Source organism: Hakea prostrata, chromosome 2, assembly GCF_041222555.1.
Source record: "Hakea prostrata isolate BN-2017 chromosome 2, UWA_Hpros_2, whole genome shotgun sequence".
Lineage (NCBI taxonomy): Eukaryota > Viridiplantae > Streptophyta > Magnoliopsida > Proteales > Proteaceae > Hakea > Hakea prostrata.
Genome location: NC_142601.1, coordinates 59,666,326 through 59,689,393, shown reverse-complemented (window position 1 = coordinate 59,689,393; position 23,068 = coordinate 59,666,326). Strand labels below are relative to the sequence as shown.

The 23,068-nt window shown below is 40.2% G+C and overlaps 1 protein-coding gene across 3 annotated transcripts in view; it reads right to left on the bottom strand.

Annotated features, from left to right (window-relative positions):
- The window catches only part of LOC149025334 (RNAse THREE-like protein 1), a 143,148-nt gene that overhangs the window by 55,413 nt on the left and 64,667 nt on the right, over window positions 1–23,068 (bottom strand). For all 3 annotated transcript variants that reach the window (XM_089145564.1, XM_089145566.1, XM_089145565.1), the window contains exons 11-16: window positions 12,514–12,703; window positions 5,641–5,801; window positions 5,344–5,550; window positions 4,972–5,234; window positions 4,610–4,884; window positions 4,027–4,445 (exon numbers count right to left, since the gene is read on the bottom strand). In XM_089145564.1, the coding sequence (XP_089001690.1) occupies window positions 4,027–4,445; window positions 4,610–4,884; window positions 4,972–5,234; window positions 5,344–5,550; window positions 5,641–5,801; window positions 12,514–12,703 (1,515 nt within the window). The remainder of the gene's footprint in view (window positions 1–4,026; window positions 4,446–4,609; window positions 4,885–4,971; window positions 5,235–5,343; window positions 5,551–5,640; window positions 5,802–12,513; window positions 12,704–23,068) is intronic.

Sequence of the window (23,068 nt, the reverse complement as noted above, 5' to 3'; positions counted from 1 at the left end):
AGAATTTCTCCCCCTCTCAAATTCCTCATTCTCTTCAGCCAGTGTGCAAAGGAAATGTATATGATTGGTGCCTTCCTTTTTCTTCAATTGTATACCTCCTAATGAGGCATTGTCACGTGGCTGGGATCACCTACGTCAGCTCTACCCTCAGCCACCTCCTGGCAGTTCTTCTCTCTCATTGGTGAAATTCTTTTTCCTCCCTTCAATCTCCACTCTAGCGTCTCCCCTCTCTGGCCAAGCAAATTTCAGACCAGCCATTCTGCCATAGGATGCTGCAGCTCTAGAGGAACACATCCTAGCTGAATGTCCAAACACATTATATGCCTTTGCTTCTTGATAGCCTCCATCCGTAGAGCAACTGTTGTAGGAAAAGCACTTCCCCGTTAACGCCATAAAGAGGTTAAGGCATCTTGTAAATGCTTGGATGCTTCCACCTCCATGCGAATCCTGGCATAACTCAAGATATCCATGGATTTGGTCATTTTATCAGTGACTAGAGGTGATGTAAACCATTTGCTGGGGCAGCATATGGCTTTAGGGGGCTCCCACAAATCCTATGGCCCCTAATTCCACCAGCGGTATTTTGGTCATTTTTTCTATTTTTCATTGAGCCCAAGATAGAGTACACTTCAGTCCATCACGTTAGTGGGACCGAAGATCCACTTCTATTTTTGAAATGGAGTCATTATTTTGCAAGTTTTTACAGAAACCTGATTCTAGTGGGATTCCTAGTTTGAGAAGGAGTCCATTATTGAGTGCTGCTCCTTGCAAGGAATCTATATCTACTCCTAGTATTAAAATTGGAACTCTCTAGAGTAAGTTATGAAGGTTCCTTGTGTGAGTTAAAAGTCCTAGTCAATTAGAAGTTTTAGATCGATTTGGATTACAAGTCAGAGTCTGAGTTTGTTTTCTTTCTGAAGCTGAATCCAAGTCTAATTTCTTTCAGTAGGCTATAATAAGCCTTCAAACCTTGTAAACAGAAGCTTGATTTGATGAATAAAATTATGAATGAGTTTTGAAGCCAAGGGAGGTCGTGAGTTCCTAGAGGAGCCTACGGCTACTTCAAAAAATGACATTCTACAGTTTTTCTGAAATTACAGCATTCTACCTCAAGTTCCAACTTCGAAGTAAGTTAAACCCCTCCCCCAACCCCAGCCCCATTCCTTGCTCTCTTCTCTCTCTTGCGGCTTTCCCCTCCCCTTAAACCCTAGCCTTCTTCAACACCAGCGTCTCCACTCCGTCATAGATTACCCTTCCCACCCTTCCCAACCTTGCAGCAGCCTTAGGATCCTTCCCCCTTTCATTATTAGTTAACCCCAACTCTCCACTAACCCTAAGCTGTCTTTCCAGCCCTTCCCCCTTAGGTTTCAACCCTCTAGTCTATGGCAGCACAGGAAACCCAGAAAATGTAAAAACTAGAATTTATTCAACCCCCTCAAACCCCACGTTACCTATATCTCCTAAACCCTAACCCCAATTCCATCACCCTTTTAGGAATATCTTCCCCATCCCATCCTCCATCTAAATCCTATAAATTCTGCAAATTCCATCTTCTACATTAGAAACCCTAACCCTAGAGTTTCAAACCCCTAATTCTCTTGAACCATTCATCCAACCCTTAAGCCCTTTTAGAATTACATCCATCCCACCCTAAGACACACTCGACCTTACCCTAGCTTGTCCAAATCCTAGAAACCCTAATTCTTATCAAACCTTAGAACCTAAACTATAAAATTCAGATCTGAAACTGCAATTACAACAAGGTTACAAGCCAGCCCTTAAACATAAAATCATAAATCTCTAAATGCCGAAACCTACCATAACCCCAACCTAACACCTACACCTAGAATTTGCCCAAAAGGCACTCTACCGAAGGTGATTACAGCCCCAGAATACTGCTGAATCTCAGGAAGAGAATCCTGGAGTGAGCTTGAATCTAGGGCATTATTCCAATCAACCTAACCCTAGATCCTGGTTCACAAAGAGGTTTCCCAATGACACTGCCAATTGCACTTAAGCTTGGGGCAGACACATAATGGAAAGGCAGGTTTGGAAGGAGATCCACATAGGCACAGAGGACAATTGAATTCTCTCCAGCCTCAGGGCTCTTTGGTCTACCGGTGAAAGGTCTCTACTGAACATACCAAGGGCCTCTGTCAAGCTCCTATTTCGTCTTCCTCCATGTTGAATTTAAAAATAAAAATCACTCTGTATCATGTTGACACTGACATGCCCAGAGATTTTCTAGTACTTCAACATCTCCTTTGCATATTGGAAGTTTATATGCCCACCTATGAAGTATCCACCTAGAGCTATTCTCCATTTCTCCTTTTGCAGGATCACACTTTGCTCCGACAATCCCCTCCTTACACACATGCTAGATATACTAAAGTCACAGCCCTTTCTCCAGAGGAGACCGCACACGAGAATAAGGCACTCCTTTACATCCCTTCCATCACACCACTCCCACTCCCATCGCTGGGTCTTCTTCCTGTATCTTCCAGTTTCACTCTCCTCAGAGCATCGCTCCCCTCAGAGCTTGTTTTAGTCCTAATAAACCTCATGTACCTATCAAATAAGTTCATGTGGTATGGGACACATTGCATGAATGTAAATTGACCATAATACATGTGCATATATTGAGTGAAGGAAACCAGTACTATGAAGCTCACCAACAAGGATTTATATGTTGGGTAATCATATATAGGTAGAGAGTGATGAGATCATCCCGAGCTACCTGTGCTGTAGTACAATCTTGAATTCTACTAGAAATAGGCAATTCCTTCTTGTGTCAATGGTTGATAGGACAGGATTATATTGAAGGTTAATCATATGCTCGTAACTAGTGGATTTTAAGCCAACAAGGGCACACATCTTCAGGTGTCTTATGTCTGAGAAGGCTGGCTAAGATGATTATATATCCGAGTGCTCTTACATGTGGGTAGGTGAAGATCTACCCATTCTGTTAGGAACTTAGGATTAGTACTTGAACCAATTAGCTAGATTGTTGCTAACCTGATAACTATATTTTGAGAAACCAATTAATTGATATATTTGAAATGTTGTAGCATACAATTAAAACGCCCCCCCCCCCAAGCCTCCCCGACTTTAACTCAAGGGCAGGTTTGGTTTCAAAATAACCCCGGGCGGGGGGGGAGCCGGCCCCCCCTGCCCCCACCATACCTGATCCTATATTTATTTATTTAAATTAGAATTATTTAAAGCTTGAACTATTGACCCCCCCGGGTCTTAGTGGGCGGAGAACAAAACTTTAAAAGTAAGAGGTAAAGAGTTCAATCTCCTTGGGGCCTACTGTTTTGTTTAGTACACACCAGTCGTAGTCTAATCGTGGGGGTTCGGGTGCGGGTTCGGCCCGCCTCGGCAGGCCGGTCAGTGTGTGGGGGGGGGGGGGGGGGGGGGGGGGGGGGTTGGGGGGGGGGGGGGGGGGGGGGGGGGGGGGGGGGGGGGGGGCCGGGGGGGGGGGGGGGGGGGCGGCCCCCCCCCCCCCCCCCCCCCCCCCCTTTTTTTTTTTTTTTGGGGCCGCCCCCCGGGGGGGGGGGGGGGGTTTTTTTTTTGGGCCCCGGGGGGGGGGGGGGGGTGGAGGGGATTTGGGGTGTTGCCCATAATTATTTTTGGGGAACCCAATTATTGGATATATTTGAAATGTTGTAGCATACAATTCAAGCCTTAAGCCTAGTGGTTCAGGTGGATCGTGACAAAAGTCAAAATCCATTTTCCATGATGAACACCAAAATGCATCATAAAATTTTTTGCATGGTTATGACAAAATGATGCCATGTACATAGACATGCTTCTATAGCCAAGGAAAATCAAATCATTATCAGTTAGAAATAACACCAAATATTTTCTTGAAAGTTTAAGATCATAGTTGAACTTGTCAAAAATCACTGACCAACGAGGATGTAGAGTAAAATGAGTTCTGTACTGTAAAACTTGGATCCAGAAGTACCAAAACAACATCGAATTGTTGATAATGGAAAACAGATGAGTAGAGTCATAACTTACTTGTCCACAAAGTACTCTTTGTAGCTTGAATAATCCCTAAATTGGCTGTATCCATTTGTTTCATGAAGAATACTATCAACGAAGAAAAACAAATTCTTGTGTGGGATGAATACCAAACTGCCCAAGATGTCAGTTATATTTGCAGGACCACTCGCAAGCTTCAGGGTCTGGTGGACAGGAAGACTACATTTTTCCACAGCAACGGAGGAAGATTTGAATATTGGTGAAGATAAGCACCTTCTGACAATCTTCCAGTCAACAGTCATCTTATCATGTTCATGCTCCTTAAGAGGTAGTAATAGGTAAAAGGTGGATGATCCCAACACATTCTTCCCCAAGGGTACAAAGTCAGCAAAGAACTCATTGCGGTCAAGTATGATCTTGAGAAACATTTCTTGAAAATTTTCTGCCTGTGAAATCTGTCCATAAATTAACATCATCATTAAATTACTGATGGCCAATAAGGAAAGTGGACAAAAATTTATCATGAAATTACTGATGGGAATAATGAAAGCACCCACAAACTAATAAAATTACTGATGGGAAATAGCAAGCGGCATCACTTATTAAGTAATTTGCTAACCTCATTGTTATCAAATTCAATCAACCCTGAAGGAATAAGCCTTGCCCTCACAATTCTACCACGAGCAAGATGAAGATCAACTTCCATTTTCTCAGCATCCATTGGAAGAGGTGCTTTAACAAAAAGACCAAATTTTTGGTACAGTCTGTCTTCTGGAATTGGCGTAAAACTTAAAAAATAAAAATTTAGAATCACACTATTTTCTGAATTTTTCCAAGGTACTTTGAGAGGCGCAGGTATTAACATCTCATGAAGTTCTGCTCGCAAAAGCTCATCTGCCAATTAGAATAGAATGATTGCACTCGTAATATTAAGAAAAGTATGTATAGCAATCAAATATAATGAAAAGTGAAAAGTTACACCTTCACTTCTTTCACAGTTGGAAGATGGCAACTTTAATCCTTTCTTCTCATCAACTTGGCCAGGTAGGAGAAAGTCTGTGAGGGCACCAAGTTTATGCAATTCTTGGCATGCTCTCATACAAGCATTTCTCTTCGCCTGTTCTGTTGAAGGCTGGGATACACCAATAACTTTATGAATGGGAGCATTAGATGGGAGGATTACATGGCAAAGTATTCCTTCTACATCATCTAAGTAAAGGAAATCTGGTTTAGGCTTGAAATATCTGCAAAAAAACACAAATTTATGTCTTAATAGACAAAATTGCAAGGACAGTAAAATATCAAAAGATCATGAGCAGCACAAACTGAAAGTTTTAATGGAACGGGGCATACTCATCATGAGGGAGTTGGGAGCAATAATGGTGAAGTAAGGAAACACTGTAGTTAGCATTAATTGAGGCACCAGTAGAGTCAACTCTGTAGATTGCGTCCTCAGTCGCCTCAAATATTGCACTAGATGTTCTACAAGTAATTTCCTTATTCATACGATCCTCTTCCATTAGAAAACTCTTTATCAAGTTGATCTCTTTCTCGTTTCCCCTGAATAATCCATAATGTTAGCAAATAAAGTGGCTTTAAAGCTTACAAGCAAAGATTGTTCCGGACACAGATTCCATACTAAAATAGCACCTGTCAACCAAGAAAGCATACTCAGACTGCAGCATGCGTGCACGGCCTCGAGACTGTATAAAACTTGAAACAGTTTCTGGTAAATCAAACCGTATTACAAGGCAGCACGTCTGAATATCAAGTCCTTCCTCACCCACTTTAGTTGCAAACAAAAGATTCAGCTGCAATGTGGAACAGTAAGAAACAGGCTGAAGTTCAGAGGAAAGTCTAACATAATCGATAATTGCAACACCATCATCAACATAATGTCCTTATCTAAACCAGTTGGGTGCAGTGTAATCATTTACAAAAAATATGATGACGTCTGAGATTTACCAAATCGTTAAAGTTTCTCAATTATTATTCTTAAGTTTAATAGAGCTCATCTCACAAGAAATTAAGCAGACACTACATGTTTTCCCACCCTTATTTTATCTTTATTTTATTATTATTATTATTATTATTATTATTTTTTGATAGGTACACTTTCTGAATTGATTGAAGAAATTGTACAGAAATGGCAATCTCCCAGAATACCCAATAGCAGGGAAGATATTCTAACCAAGGAAGGAACTCCATATTATCCAGTGTCCAAAACTAGAAAAAAAGACCGAATGGCAATCTGTAATACACATGTGTTTCCTCATCCTTTTTATTATATCAACTAGCTCAATAGGAAGTTCTGCAGGCTCCCAAAGCATCTGACGGTTCCCCACCTGAACCCTTCTAATGTAGTCTTGCAGTTGGTTTTGTTCTATCTACACATGTTATGCAGTGTCACACCCTACCCTATTCGGACCGAGCCTCCACTCAGGACCTGGTGTCACTCAACACCGACCTCCCTCTCGAACCAATGACGTTGTACCATAACCATAGAACAAAATTCCATCGAAACTTGGGAGATTTCGGTAAAAATAATTTCCCATTTTGGGAACCTCGAAAAGAAAAACTAGGGGACCAAAAAAAATCCAAAGTTTCGATCGAAACCGTCGAAATTTCGTTGAAACTTGTTGAAACCTCGAAACCTGGTTCAACCCAACTAGATCAATTGGTTCATGAGAAAAAAAATTCTTAATTTCGTGGGAAACATGAGAAATTTCGTGGAAACTTGGGAAATTTCATAGAAACCTGGGAAATTTCGTGGAAACCTGGGACTTTTTCTTGCAAGTTTCGTAGCTTTCCCATATTTTCAATTTCTTTTGTTTCTTTCATGTTTCCCCAAATACCCCCTCCGTTAGGACTTCCCTATCCAAATTGCATATTCCCTCAGACTGGTTATCTTAGGCATGTTGATGACCAAACTTATAAAGTTATAGTTGTTGATTACCTTGACAACCATAGGCATAAAATGTCATGGGATGTCTATGTGTTGGTTGGAGGAGAGGATGTTATAGGCATAGTACTACTCAGCTCACAGGATGGATCCATCGAGGCACTCCTCTTGGCATTGAGTTGTACTTTCCTTTTATTGTCATTTAATTTGTATTTGATGTTTTAAAGTTAGCAATTATATATTGAATGTTATGTACTTAAGTAGTTAAGTTTATAGTGTACTTCTCGGACAAATCTACATTGATGTTATGTATATTACATATCTATATTGATTTTTTAGCAAAATATAGTCAATGTGTTCTTTATACTCTAATTAATTTAAATGCAGAGTCCCACCCTAAATACTCCCTAAAACATGTCAAAACTTGCACAAAAAGTCCTAAGTTTCCTCGAAATTTCCCAGTTTCCCACGTAGGTTTCCCATTTTCACCTAGTCAAAACATGAGTTCTCAAATTTTTATCTCTGACCATAACCATACATTCAACTTAGGCAGAAATCAGAAGCAAGAAATAGGAGGAGAATAAAATAATGAAATCCAGTAATATGCAGAAATCTAAAGTTAATTACATATCCTAAGAAGTATCCATATAAGGTCTAATTACATAATCCAGGTTAATGTACGTAAGCAATCCTGTCCCATCATGTGTAATAGCCTACGCATCCAGGTGTGAGCCATACAAGCAAGAGTAACATGTAGACAATGTGTCATGCATCCACAGGCTCAGCTCATATATATGCACCTCCTGCTCTATGGAAGCCCCTATACCTGTCCCATCATCTAACAAGAAGAATGCCCATAGGGTGTGTCCTGCCGAACTCACGTGGGGAACACACAAGCAATAAAATGAATGATTTCTTACAACCTTAAATGCCACACAAGATGTACATGTAATAAATATGCAGACCTTCTAACTACTAGCTGCACAAGCAATGTTGGGAACAAACCTCTCACGGATTCAGCCTTCAGTTTGGGGATAGCCTCCTCTTATCAACCCTACCGAATGCCAGATGCTCCTCAAGGATTTGGCTTTTGCTTTGGAGCATGCAATGCCAGAATTCAGTGAATAGTGTATTATTATCCGCTTCTGGCCCTCACGAGTTAGACTTCACTTTGGAAACCTATATCCAAAACGACAAGTGTTCTCTCAACTCACCACTCAACCACCATGGGTTACCCAACTCTTTTGCCCCGGCTGGGTAGGGCCTTACATAAAAAATACCTAGCACTTCAAGGGTCATCTACTCATCATGTTACTCAAGCTATGGGACACTAGCCACATGGATTTGGCCTTCACTTTGGGCTAGCGCCCCCGGTAACCCTATTAGAGTACCTCGGAACTTCTCATGGTTTTGGCCTTCTCTTTGGAAAGCCCCTTGATGAACTAATGAATGGCATGCTGGTGTTACCTTGTGGCTCTTCGGATTCAGCCTTTGCTTTGGAAACCCCACAATTAACACTGCACCTAATCACCTCAGACCACTCCACATCTCCCACCACTCATATCAATCATAACATGAGCAGAAATAAGAATCCACACCATGGGTCACCCATCACCATAACCCCTGTTGGTAGCATTGTAATTTGTAAGGGATTACCTAACCATGCATGCTACATGATGCCATCCATGCAATATGCATAGTATGAAAGGATGGCCATGCCCACATCACTCTACATATCCCTACCATGTTGATGCATGTTCTATGAAATTACACCAATTCATATTTCAGTTCTGTAGTCATGCTCATACCTATGTACTGAAATAATATCCAAATAGCTGAATTTCATAATTCTAAGAATACAACATTATGCTCAAGGCTATATACCAACCTCACTACCATGATCCCAATGAATGCATGAACATGTCAATGATAATTATTGATGCCCAATCATTTAAATCACAATACATTTCAAACATAAAGAGATACGAGAATGTAAATCCAGGACCTAACATACAATCCCCTCACCTTGGTATGGGTATGAGCTGGCTCGATTTGAAGTGTGAGTCCTTGTAAGGTTGGTCTAATCTAATATGACAATCCCTAAACATGGTGCTCAAGTGTTAGTAGACATGTTTAGGCCTTTTCGCCTGCCCTCCATACTGAATTCCTATTATAGCAACAGCCGGTCAATTGCATGGATTAGATCAATCACCCCTTTTCTGCTGTCCAAATTTGAATCCATATTTTGGGGCTTTTGATCCTCAAGTCCCAACGTGGTTTCCGTTGATTACTTTAACTTTATTACTAGTTTTTAGGCATGTGTATCCTCTCCTTCGAGTAGGATTGCATACGCATGCATGATTAGATAACTAACTGTAGCAATGAACATCCTAATCATGGTTCTAAGTTTAAACCTGCTTTTGTCATAGTATTTGAGCCTCATTTTATCCCTTTCAATGAGGATATTGCATTGCTAAACTCCATTCTTAGAAGCCCCTTGGTTTCCCCGTACTTCTAAGCTTCAATAATGGGATTTCACTACTAAGATCCATCAAAATTAGCAAAATTGGTATATAATTGTAAGGAACACCAAAGGTTACCTGTATAAATGTCCATTGGTGATTCCAGCAGCCCTTGGTGCTCCCCCTGCAAGATTCCAGCCCTTCTTGTTCTCTAGCCCCTCTTTCCCCTCTTCTTTCTCTCATTAGTCTAAAATTAGAGTGAGGGTTTAGGTTGGATTTGGGGTAGCCAGTAGAGGGCATTTTGGGTCCCCTTACCACACACTACTTCCAATTAACCAGTTAAAAGGGGCGGTTGATTGGCAATTGATCGAATGGTTGAGGACCCAAGGTCCCAATCGACCACCCCCTCTTCTGACAGCAACATGAATTGACCCCTGCTTTCTGATTGGGTCATAACTCAATCATTATGAATCCAAATGACATGATTCTTTTTACATTGTTTTCTAGACATAGAATGCTTCATTTCTTAAGCACATAGATTCAATTCCAACTCTAGCCTACCCTAGTTTGCATTGGAAGTTGACTGAACTGCACTAAGCAACATACTGAACATCATATATTACTTGATCATCGGCTTGGTGATGTGCATCCCCTGGCTGGAAGTATGCAATCTTCCTTCCCAAGACCCCCCGTTAGAACCCTTTCTTCTCTCTGATTCAATCACAGCCACAATGGCAAAGTTTCCTTCATCACTCTCCTGGGATCTAGATTCTGATATCATGCTATCTACCCGAATGGAACACAACATATTCACACTTGACCTCTTAGGCTTGGGTCCTACAACATAAAGTTGGGTTAGGGATTTAGATTGGCTATTACATGTAGCATAGAAGCCTCCTAAAGGGATCTCCATTTAATACCTTGCATTTTCCAAGGCCCCTAAACTCTCCCATTACTAACATCAATTGCTAGCTTAGCCTGATGGAGAGCTTCAAGAAACCTTTCGCATGCAATATTGCAGCTTTTTATGGATATCTTGCATCTCTATTGTAAAGATCAATTGCTCCTCACCATTTCCTGCACAAACTTGAAATAGGCACCCCATTTGCATCTCTGACCAGGCCACCCTAAGTTGCTGTCAAGTTAACTAATGCTCCATCACAATGTAAAGCTATAAAGTTAAAAGTAGGTTTCATCCAAGAGGAAGCTCTAGGAATCATGCAACTTTATCTATATGAATATTCCACTTTTGAGCTATGTAAAAAGCCTATGCACATTGTTCCCCGATGCTTGACCACATTTGAAAAAAGCTCCAACTCTAGAAAGGGAAGCTTCTCTCCCTTGTTGGCAGAGTGGTGCTCATCCGTTCGGTTCTCCAATCTTCCTACCTTTATTGGTGTGGTATCTTCTTCATCCCAATCTTCTATCTATGCCACGGAATCCCTCTTTTGTGCCTTTTTCTGGAAGGGTCAAGAATCCTCTCGCTTCCTTCACCCCAACAGTTGGGCTGCTGTTTGCCATCCAAAGTCTGAAAGGGGCCTGGGAATTTGTCGCATCCAAGATGTTAATTTGGCTTGCCTCCTAAAACTCATCTGGAAGATTTGCTTCTAAGCATAACTCAATTTGGGTTTCCTAAGTTTACTCCCACATTCTCAAATAGGACTCTATCAGGACCACTTCTATCCCCTCCAACCCATCCTAGGTTTGGAGGAAGCTCTTGCTTCTTTGTCCTCGAGCCCTTTCTACTATTTCTGTTTAAATCTCCTCCGGGTCCTCCACGTCTTTCTAGTTTGATCTGTGGCATGCGATGGGTATCCTATTCACTCTTCTTAGCCCCCGCACTGCCTACGAAACCCACATTCCTAAATCCTCTCCCTTGTCCTCTTTCGTCACCAATGGTTCTTGGTCTCCCCCCCCCCCCAACTTGAGTCTCACACAAGTCTGGAACTCCCTTCCTCCCCTTTTGACCTCTTCCTCTGACCTTACTATTTGGCTCCCCTCTCCCTCCAAGTCCTTCACCACCTCCTCATCTTGGAACCTTCTCCGGTCCCCCTCCCCCCTTATCCCTTGGGTCCCTCTGGTTTGGTTCAAAGGCCACATACTTCGCCACTCCCTCACCCTTTGGAGAGCCCTCAACTTGGCTCTCTTGACCAATCCTTTCTCATTAGCCGCCATATCATGGTTAACCCTAACTGCATTCTTTGTTGGAATGGTTCAAATGACCTTGATCACCTTTTCTTCTCTTTTCCTTTCTCCCATTCTCTTTGGAAAGTAGCCCTCGCTTCCATTTGGCCTTGGTCAAGACAATCCTATGGTTTTGCTCGAGATTGGGTCTAGATTTTAAGATTTTTTTTTGGCTCATCCATTTGTGACCAAGTAGGTAAGCTAGTCTTTGGAGCCACCATCCACCACTCCAAATCTTAGGAGATGGACCTCCAAATCTCGGCCTCTAGACACGATTTAGAATACCATCTGTTTTGATGTTTCCTCTAGATTTCTTTCTATTCCCCACTTCCAGGTTGATGACTCCCCTAGGAATAGGCTTATTGTTAGCTCCTAGGGTCTCACATCCTGATTCTGGCCTTCCTCTTGATAGGCTATTGCCTTCCCCCCCCCCCTTCCCCTTCTCTTTGTATTTTCTTCATTTTTTTTCATTTTAATTATTTATTCATCCCAAAAAAAAGAAGCCTGTGCACTTCTCTCACCTGAAATATACAGGACCCTCTATTTGGTTGTGACATCTTCAACTGAGGCAGCTCTGATCTGGTCCAACTAGTTTTCGCACCCTTACCTGATCATACTGGCTGGTTTATATATTTGTTGGGTTGAAACATTGTTGAAATTGCATTATTTTCTCCTTACTTCGTATTTTTCCTCCCTTCTGCTCTTAAGAAAATTGTCAACAGAAAAGAGAATTGTTGTAGCCAATTGATGGGAGGGAAGGTAAGGACATCTGTATGATTTTACAAACCATATTTGAAGGTCCTAATGATGAATGAAATTTGACATTCCAAGACTGCAACCAATGGGGGCAGCACTGTTTCTAATCGTAAGTGGCCTGTTGCCATCCCTCACATTAGCAATCCTATCAATGTCCTTATAACAGAGTACTGGCAGAAAGGAAACACTAAATGAAACAGTGGAGCTGTACGCCTGTACCTTTCCAGAGTGGAACTTCTGCATGATGGAATTTATGATTTTCCGAGACATCTTCAGTCCAGAATGGCACCCTACCAGGAAATCACACTTCCAAGTTTCTGAGTACTTCAACTTCTTGACTATGCAAGCCAAAGACTTTGCAACAATGATCCTATTCACAAATACTATGCATTTCATATTGGGCTGTGACCTGGAAAAAATATGAAAAGATTATGCAAAAAAATGGGGGAGAAAATGTTGACAAATTTTTCCACAAATCTTGTGTAACAACTAAAAATGAGCATTACCAAGAAGAATTCTAACATTATGAGAAGGAAAAAATAGATTGCTAAGGTATATCATCTTCTCAGAAAATCCAACACTCCATTATGCAAGAAGTAAAGGAGCAAGATATTCTTGAAATGGCATCCTAAACATTTAGGAGTTTCTCTAATATGCAAATGCATGTTAGAGGAAAAAGTTCATCATAGAGCTATTTACTACAATAAGTAGTAGTTTTTTTGTCCCCCTATGTACCAGTTGTAATTTACCTCATTACCCTCCATTAATTCTTCTCCTAAAATAAATCTGGTCAATATTTTAGGACAGAAACCATCTGACCTAGGAATGAAGCTTGAGACAATTCATAGAGAAGTGTGATACTGCACTCCAAAAGGCTACCTTGCTCCATGACAAGGAATTCAGGGGAATTCTATCGTGTCCATTTCTGACAAGGAAATGGACCATCCATTTCCTTATGGATGAGCGACATGTGTCCATATGTCAGATTGTAGTGTTGAGGTTAAATTTGGAAGACAGAAAGTTATAATTTTAATTTAATCTCAACTCTTAGATCTGACCTATGGACACATGTTTCTCATCTATAAGGAAATGGATGGTCCATTTCCTTATCAGACATGGACAAGATGAAAATCCAGAATTCAGGCATGTGTGGTGAGAACAGAACCGGTTGATGTCATGGCTGGTGTGCAGATGACAGCTGCCCAATTGCAATGGAAGCCTTTGGAGTTTCCTGGCGAGCTGGGGGATTTAATTAAAAATGATGCAAAAGCACATGCGTATTAAGTGTAATTGGGTCTGTATTCCAATTTGGAATACAGGATAGGAGGGATTGCCCTACTTGGAATCTCCTCCCACTTATTGGGAGTTCTAGGGAGTTGCCCATCCTATATTTTCTAGTCTAGTACGAAAAGCTCACTTTTCCCACACAAAGACACACACCTAAAAAAAGCTCTTGAAAAGAAGTACCATACAAAACTACAAATGTTTCAGAGTGAATCTCCCACCCCTTTAAAGCTTCAACCCACTACACAAGAATTTACAACATGGTTTCACCAGTGACCAAGGTTAAGGATTTTGGTGCCAACCAGCCAGAATCTGAAATTTGATCGAAACAGGTTGAAAGCAGGGGTTTTTTGGGGGTAAAGTCAATATGACAAGGGCTGGTCTAAATTGGTCCAAAACCGAAACTTGTAGTAAGTAGTAAAAACTAAAAACTACTGAACCAGATAGGTTGAAATCAGTTAACAGTGGTAAAGACTTGGGAATTTATTGGCTGAAACTATCAAAATTTCTGAAATATCATCAGAACTTGTCAAAGTCACTGGGAACCAGGTGTTTTTTATAGTACAAAGCCTGATAGTATTGTTTTCCAAGACGATTAGCTGGTTTTGACAGAAATAGTTCCATGTAAATGAATAAAATAACTTGTCATTTCCTTTAACTCAAAGAAGAATTAACAAAAATTATAAAGCTCTCCTAGATTATAAGGGATGGATCATACTCACAAAACTTCATATCTAACTCTTCCCCCCCCCCCCCTGGGCGGTTTTCTCCCTATAGTTTACTCACTTTGTGATTTGCACATTATCTACAGCTCCCATGACAGAGACATTTTAGAGCTACTCCAGTCCATCTGAGGCACATTAGCTTCAATCCACTCCAGGGTCCATTTCAAAGTAAAGAGAATTCATAAATGGAAATGTCAAAGGCCATCTGAAATCTAGGCTAAGGATCACATGGCAAGGCCAGTAGTTATATCATTCTTTTTCACCATCGAAAAAAATTCAGAAACATCATCCAGTAGATGTAAAAGAGGCCTATTCTGAATCTCATTAACAAGTTCCTGAAGCTAGATTTTTGTTTGTGAGTTGTAGAAGCGTTAGATGAAATGACTAAACAAATAACTCGAACATCAGTTCATCTAGTTTAAAGTTTCTGACTTTTTGTGCTGTTTTACCACTAACATACTAGAAGAGAAGGGTTAGGGAAGTAACTGCCACAATTCATACTAGAAACATATTATCATAGGAAGCTCAACAAGAACAAAATGCTTATTCAAAATTTGCATGATGTAACAACATACCATTGTCAAACCCCCTCTTTACTTAAAATAGCACTTTATATCAACCACTAACATGCACTAGAAGTGTACATGAATATTCTAAACAGGATACCTATCTTCTCTCTTTGTTTTTTTTTGGCTGAACGAACATTCATACTGACCAGCTAGCTGATTTGTTCACCAAAGCTCTGTTCAAATCAAGTTTTCAGTCTGTGTTGCTAGCTGGGCATGGGAGATTTGTATGCTCTAACTTGAGGGGGAGTGTTGAAGTATCGCAAATTTGGGCTATTTTACTGTTCACGTGAACAGTATTATGCTAGTGATGTTATTCTACTTTCTATTTCTAATGTAGGAATCTTGCTACATAAGTTTTGAGAGTTTTTAGAAAGCATAGTTTCTATTTTGGTGGTAGTTTCTATTTTCAGAACTTTCTATTTTAGGAGCTATGAAGTTATTAAAGCTGTAATTTTTTGTTTCTTTTTTCTAGAGGACAATTACTTGTCTCTCAAGTTGTATTAGATTCATTAGAAGCTATAAATAAAAGGGCTCTGTGATTCTAGACTCTTTAGCTGGAACCATAAGCCTCTTCTACTGGTTCTTCATCTTCTTCTCTCTTTTCTCTGTTCAAATTCAAATGTTGTTTTGATTATTTAAAGCTTGTTTTCTAACATGGTATCAGAGCTTTTTTGAATCAAAATAGTGTTGTTCTCAATATTCTCTTTTAAAGTTCTATTTTTTTTTCTTTCTTTTTTCTGTTTTCCTTGGTGTGCAGCCACCTAATGCTGTATATTATGGACTGTTAGATCAGGTATTCATGTGAACTGATCTTCTCTACCTATTACCTTACTCTTACAAGTTCCAGAACTTGAATTAAATACTGTTTTCTACCTACCTTCGGTTACCTCTTTTTTCTACACTTTGCAAACCTTTTTTTTCTCCTCTTCAGTCCTAAGGTTGCAGAATTTTTTTTGTGCTCATTCTACTTCAAGTTTTGGAAAACTGATTTGAGTGATATCTACCTCAGTTTAATGTCTTCACTGACACGTGACTCAACCATGAGTACGGCTGAAACTAAAGGATCTCAAGGAGATCATGTAAACGTTCAAATTACATCTATCAAGCTCAAAGGTAATTTTAATTACTTGTTGTGGTCACAAGCAGTTCGGGTGTACATACTTGCAAAAGGTAAGCTTAAGTTCATTGAGGATGAACTTATTGCTGAGACTAACAAATCCTATTTTAGTTGGATCCAAGATGATGCAATCATCAAAATTTGGATGTGGAATAGAATGGAACTTGATATTGCAGCGAATGTGTTATGTTCCATAAGACTACAAAGGGAATATGGGATGACTTGCAAGAGACCTATTCCCAATATAAAAATATGACTCGGATTTGTAATATTTATGAAAAGCTATTTCAATTTCAGCAAGCTGACAAGTCTCTGCAGGATTATTACAACTCCTTTAAAGGCATAATGGAGGAGTTGAATGTTTTTCAACCTCTCACCACAGATATAAAGAAGCTTACGGCCCAACGAAATGAATTTTTTGTATATAAGTTTCTTGCAGGATTGAACCCTGAACTGAAATCTCTCAAAGAACATCTTTTTGCTAGTAAGCATGTCCCTAACCTTAGTGAAGCATATTCTAGACTTCAACGTATTGCCTTGCCTGAAGGGAGTTCTCCAAAAAAAAGTTCTAAAGGAGAAAATTCAGCCTTCACTACCTCTCGTGGAAGGGGAATTGGTCGTGGTTCAGGGGGAGTTAGCAGGTCTTCTGGAGGTCGTGGTGTTCAACTGTGTTGAAAAACACGATATTGGTAGAATGGCTTATTGATCAATGATCTCAAGCCCTCTATTTATAATTAAGTGGAAAGTACACTATTACAAATTTACAAGGAATAGAATTTTACATGAATACAAACTCTAATTGAACTCCTAGTAGAATCCAACACTCCCCCTTAAGTTGAGGCATAGATATTAGTCATGCCCAACTTGCCTACAATAGGAAGGAAATCTCTTTCTTTCAAACCCTTAGTCAAAACATCTGCTACTTGGTCTCCAGATCTTACAAAAGGCATGCAGATAAGCCCTTGTTCCAACTTTCCTTTGACAAAAAACCGTCAAATTTCAATGTGCTTAGTTCGATCATTTTGCACCGGAGTATTAGGAATACTAATAGCAGCCTTGTTGTCACAATATAACATCATAGGGTTTGGACCTTGGACTCCAATATCTTGCAGCAAGCCTTTCAACCATAGTAGCTCACAAACTCCACGAACCATAGCTCTATATTTAGCTTCGGTACTAGATAAAGCTACCACATTCTGTTTCTTACTTCTCCAAGTAACTAGATTACCTCCAACAAAGGTACAATAACATGAAATTGACTTCTTGTCTGAAGATCCAGCCCAATCTGCATCAGTGTATGCTTTTACTTTTAGATTATCAGTGGGTGACATAAGTATTCCTTTTCTAGGAGTTTCCTTTAAATACTGTAGTATTCTCGTAACAACCTTCATATGAGCTAAATATGGATCATGCATGAATTGGCTCACTATCCCTACAGCATAAGCAATGTCTGGCCTGGAGTGGAACAAGTAAATAAGCTTCCCTACCAGCCTTTGGTATCTTCCTTTGTCCACTGGTTCTCCCTCTTTTTCTTTAAGTTTAGCTCCAGCTTCAATAGGGGTATCAACTGCTTTACACCCTCTCCCTCTTTTTCTTTAAGTTTAGCTCTAGCTTCAATAGGGGTATCAATTGCTTTACACCCCAACATTCCCACTTCTTATAATAAATCTAGGACATACTTTCTTTGGGATAGGAATATACCTTTCTTTGATCGAGCCACCTCAATCCTTAAGAAATACTGTAACTTCCCTAGATCTTTAATTTCAAACCCTTTACCAAGAAAGTCCTTCAACTTTTGAATTTCTTCACCATCATTCCCTGTAATGACAATATCGTCTACATAGACAATGAGAAGTGTGATGTTAGTACCTAACTTCTTGACAAATAGTGTATGATCAGTATTGCTTTGCTTTTACCCAATAGAAGTCATTGCCTTCAAGAGGCATCCAAACCAGCATCTAGGAGACTGTTTTAACCCATAAATTGACCTCTTCAACCGACAAACTTTCCGTGCAGTATTGTCATCGGAGAAACCATGTGGGATTTCCATATAGACTTCTTCCGCTAACTCCCCATGTAAGAAGGCATTCTTTACGTCTAGTTGGTGCAAGTTCCAGTCTTTGTTCACAGCTATAGACAATAGAACTCTGACAGTGTTTAGTTTCGCAACAAGGGCAAAAGTCTCCTGATAATCCCATAGGTCTAGGTAAACCCCTTTGTAACTAGTCTAGCTTTCAACTTGTTGACTGATCCATCCATATTTTGTTTAAACACAAATACCCATTTGCAGCCCACTGGTTTTTTTTCTGGAGGAAGTGTAACCAGCTCCCAAGTATCATTTTTCTTAATTGCCTACATTTCTTCTACCATAGCTGCCTTCCATCTCTTATCAACATAGGCTTCCTGCCAACTTTAGGAACAAATACAGATGACATAGAGGATATTAAAGCATAGTAGGAGTCAGACAAAGAGTTATAAGAAACATATTTAGCTATGGGATGTTGAGTACAAGATCTGACTCCTTTTCTAACAGCAATAGGAAGATCAGAAGAAGATACCTTAAGGGGAACAGTAGAATCTGATTTTGGATCAGGAGATTGAAGTGGAAACGTACCACCTTTCTCCACCTGCTTTAGCCGGTTGTAATTCTTCCTCGGATAAGTCTGCACCTCCTTATTATGGTCAATCTGGTTTTGAAAGACCTCAACAGTTTGTCTCATAGGAGTGGTCTCCCCCTGGCTAGGTTCTTCACATGGTTCAGAAAATGAAGGGGGAGGATTAAAGTCCTCAAGTATACTGGCCGAAGTCTCCCCCTGGTCAGGAAACTCTTCTTGAACTCTTAAGTTGTGTTGGTGTGTGATAGGAAAATCTAGAGTTGGAAATAACAACTCTCCTCTAGGACTCTCCCTCTGGAGAGCTGTATAGTAAGGGCAAGACTCATTAAAAATTACATCCATGGATACAATGGTTTTCTTGGAAGGAGGATGATAACATTTGTACCCTTTCTGAGTAGCAGAATACCCCAAAAAAATGCAGCGTAGGCCACGAGGAGCCAACTTACTCTGGTGGGCTGTGATTCTGGCATAACACACACATTCAAAAACCTTTAGGGAATAACAAAAGAAGAGGCTCCTTGAAGAATCTCATTAGGACATTTAAAACCAATTATCCGACTGGGCATCCTATTCATAATGTAAGAAGCAGTGAGTATAGCATCACTCTAGTATTGGTCAGGTACATTCATAGTAATCATAATGGAACGGGCAATCTCTAAGAGATGCCGATTCTTCCTTTCAACAACCCCATTTTGGGCAGCTGTATAAACGCAACTGGTCTGGTGTATTATGCCAGAGTCAGAGAGATATCTCTGAAATTCACCATCAATATACTCTATGCTTTTCTCCTGGCGAAGGATCTTCACAGTGGCATTGAACTGAGTTTTAATCATATTATGAAAATCACGAAAACATCGAAAAACCTTTTCTTTTCTTTTTTTAAAAGATAAATCCATGTAGAACGAGAGTGACAATCAATAAAAGTAACAAAGTACCTATGGCCAGTAATAGACACACGTCGGCAGGGGCCCGACACATCAGTATGAATGAGCTAAAAGGAATAGATTTTCTATTATGAAGAGAAGGTAAATAAGTAGAACGAGTTTGATTCACAAAAATGTAGGCTTCACAAAAAAAATCAACCTCATTAGAAGAAGAAACCAAATCAGGAAATATTTTCTTAAGGGTTCCTAGAGGGCGGTGACCTAGCCTACGGTGCCACTGATGAAGGTCTAATGTTACCAAATGGACCGGATTAGAAGATGTAGTCAGAGCAGAAGTAGATCCTCCAATCGGCTAGAGCAAATAAAGTCCATTGTCTAGTTTACCACGTTCAATCTCCTTCCCTGTGACCAGATCTTAGAAGACACAGTAAGATGGGAAAAAAGTTACTTTACAATTCAAGTCATGTGTAAGACTACTGATAGAGAGCAAGTTAGTAGAGAAAGCGGGAACATGTAAAACTTTAGACAAAGAAAGTGATGGAGAATGCTGAATGGTCCCTTTTCCAGTAATGGAAGAATAAGAGCCATCAACAATTCAAACTTTATCCTTTCTAGAAGTTGGAGAATATTGTAAGAAAAAGGAGGATAAACCTGTCATATGATCTGTGGCTCCTGTATCAATGATCCAAGGAGTAAAAACTAAGAAACTTGGAAGCCTGGTAAAAGTTTTACCTAAGTAGCAAGGTAGGAGTTGGTAGAGGAAGCAGTGCTAGAGGTTGTACCAGCAGTAAAAGACTGTAGAATACGTCGCAGAGTAGCGAACTCCTCCTGTGAAAAACCAACGTCTGTAGAGGGACTGGTGGCAACTGTCTCAGAAAGATTAGCCTTTGGTTTTCCCTTTCTTTGTGCTCTTTTTTGCTCAAAATCAGCAGGCTTCCTATGGAGCTTCCAACAATTTGCCTTGGTATGATATGGTTTGTGACAATGCTCACACTTGACAATCTCCTTAGCTGAATTAGATTTAGTGCTAACAGACTGTAAGGCTGATTTCTCCATAGGAGCATGAAGCATGGCTAAACAATGGCTTTCCTCACACTGAACAAGGGCATAAGACTGTTCAAGTGTAGGAAAGGGAAAACGACTTAATACTTGCACTCTGATCTAATCGTACTCCACGTTCAAATCTGCCAAGAAGTCATACTCAAATCTTATCAATGTGCTTCCTATAAGTAGCCACATCATCTGGATTAGTGGGGTGATAATCCTCATAATGATCCAACTCTTGCCAAAGAGATTGCAACTCAGCATAATAGTGGGCCACAGTCAGTTCCTTTTAGGTAGTCTCATGAAGCTTTTTCCGAGCTCATAAATCTGGGGCATCATTCCCCAACTGTCCATAGGTTTCAATAGTAGCCTTCCAGATTTGGGTTGCAGTATCAAGTAATAGATATCCACGGGCAATATTTGGATTCATGGAATTCAAAAAAAATGACATAACAAAGAGAGTCAGTCGAGATCCATTTATCCTGTAAAACACCTATGGTAGGAGGTTTGATAGTGGTGCCCATAATGTGTCCAAGAAGTCCTCTTCCAGCAATAGTCAGGTAAGCAGATCGAGACCAAATTAAATAATTTGTTCCATCAAATCTCACTGAAAGACGATGAAGAGTGGGGTAATGTTCAGAGCTAGTGGGAACAGGAGTACCATCAATAGTTGTCATGTTGACAAAATTGTCTGCAGTTCTTCAGTCTTCACCCTTTCGAAGTAATAGAAATGTCGAATAATGCAATAGCCGAACAACCCAAACAATTCTAAGTAATGAGCCATTTATTTATTATTATTATTATTTTTTATAACTATATAAAAAAATTACAAATAAACCCTGAAAAATATGAGTCCTGAAACATCAATATATATATATATATATATATATATATATAAAGTAGGATTTTCAAACCATAGGAATAAAATATGGTTCGGCCAAAGCAGGTCTGGTGTCTAGTCTGGTTTTGTCCAAGCGATGGGTTTAATGGGATTTCAGAACCATCGTCCCAAATCGAAGCATCGTCCCAAATCAAGAATGGAAGAAAACCAGAGCAGGCGATGGGCTTAATGGGATTTCAGAAGCATTGTCCCAAATCGAGAATGGAAGAAGCAAATCGATTTCAGAAGGTTTACCTGGGTGATGGCGGTGGTTCGATGGAAGAAGCAGACCTGGCGGTGGTTCGATGGAAGAAGCAAATCGATGTCGATGGTGATGGCGGAGGCGATGGCGATGGTTCGATGGAAGAAGCAAATCTGAGTATCGCTAGAAGAAGCAAGCAGAGTCGAAGGACTTTTTTTCTTCCCTTTTTGTTTCTTTGGTCGATGGCAGAAGCAGGTTGAAGTGAAAGCTCTATTAGGTGCGATGGGATGTTGCAGATGAAGAAGATGTTCGGTTGCAGCGGTGATGGTACAATTGTAGCGACAATAGCTTCTGAAGAGATATCTCGGCAATGGAGGTAGGTCTGGTCTTCTCAGCGAGGATTTTTTCTTCTCTCTCTTCCCTAATCGAACTTAGGCTTTGATGCTATGTTGAAAAACACGATATTGGTAGAATGGCCTATTGATCAATGATCTCAAGCCCTCTATTTATAATTAAGTGGAAAGTACACTATTACAAGGAATAGAATTTTATATGAATACATACTCAAATTGAACTCCTAGTAGAATCCAACAAACTGTCTGATAAGACATCTCGACTTTGTACTCATTGTGGTAAAACAGGGCACTTAGTGGAAGCTTGTTGGGCCAAACATAGAAAGCCAGATTGGGCTAAGAAACTTGCCAATCATGCCGTTTCTGATGGTGGTACTGATAATCTAGCAAACAACGATAGTGGTTCTGGATATTCTTTAGGGGACTTGTCTAAGACTCTAAGAGATGATGTAAGCCAAATCCTTCGCCGATTGCAAAATATTGAGACTGACGCTTCCACATCCACTGGTACTTTTGCTGCCACACTTTCTCATGCAAGTAACACAGCACTTCTCACTTCTACTCCCACCCCTTGGATCATCAATTCAGGAGCCTCTTCCCACATGACTGGTAAGTCATCACTTTTCCACTCTTTTTTTAAATCTACCACTAAAAATTTTGTTGTCATAGCTAATGGGACTTCCACACCTATTATAGGCTCTGGAAGTGTTTCTTCTACACCTTCTCTTACTTTGTCATCCGTACTTCATGTTGCTAACTTTCCTTTTAACTAATTATCTATTAGTCAATTAACTAAAGCACTAAACTGCTCTGTGACTTTTACTCCCATTTATTGTGTTTTCCAAGACCTTCACACGAGGAAGACGATATGTGCAGGGTGTGAAAGGAACGGACTCTACTATCTGGACTATGCTACTCCTATTGTGGCTCTCTCTGATGATGGTGTAGATGCTCTCCAGTGGCACTGTCGTTTAGGCCATCTGTCTTTACCTAGATTAAAATTTTATTTCTTTCTTTTAAATCAGTGTCAAGATTAAATTGTGAAGCGTGTGAGTTAAGGAAGCATCATCATGCCACCTATCCTCCACACTTTATCCCTCG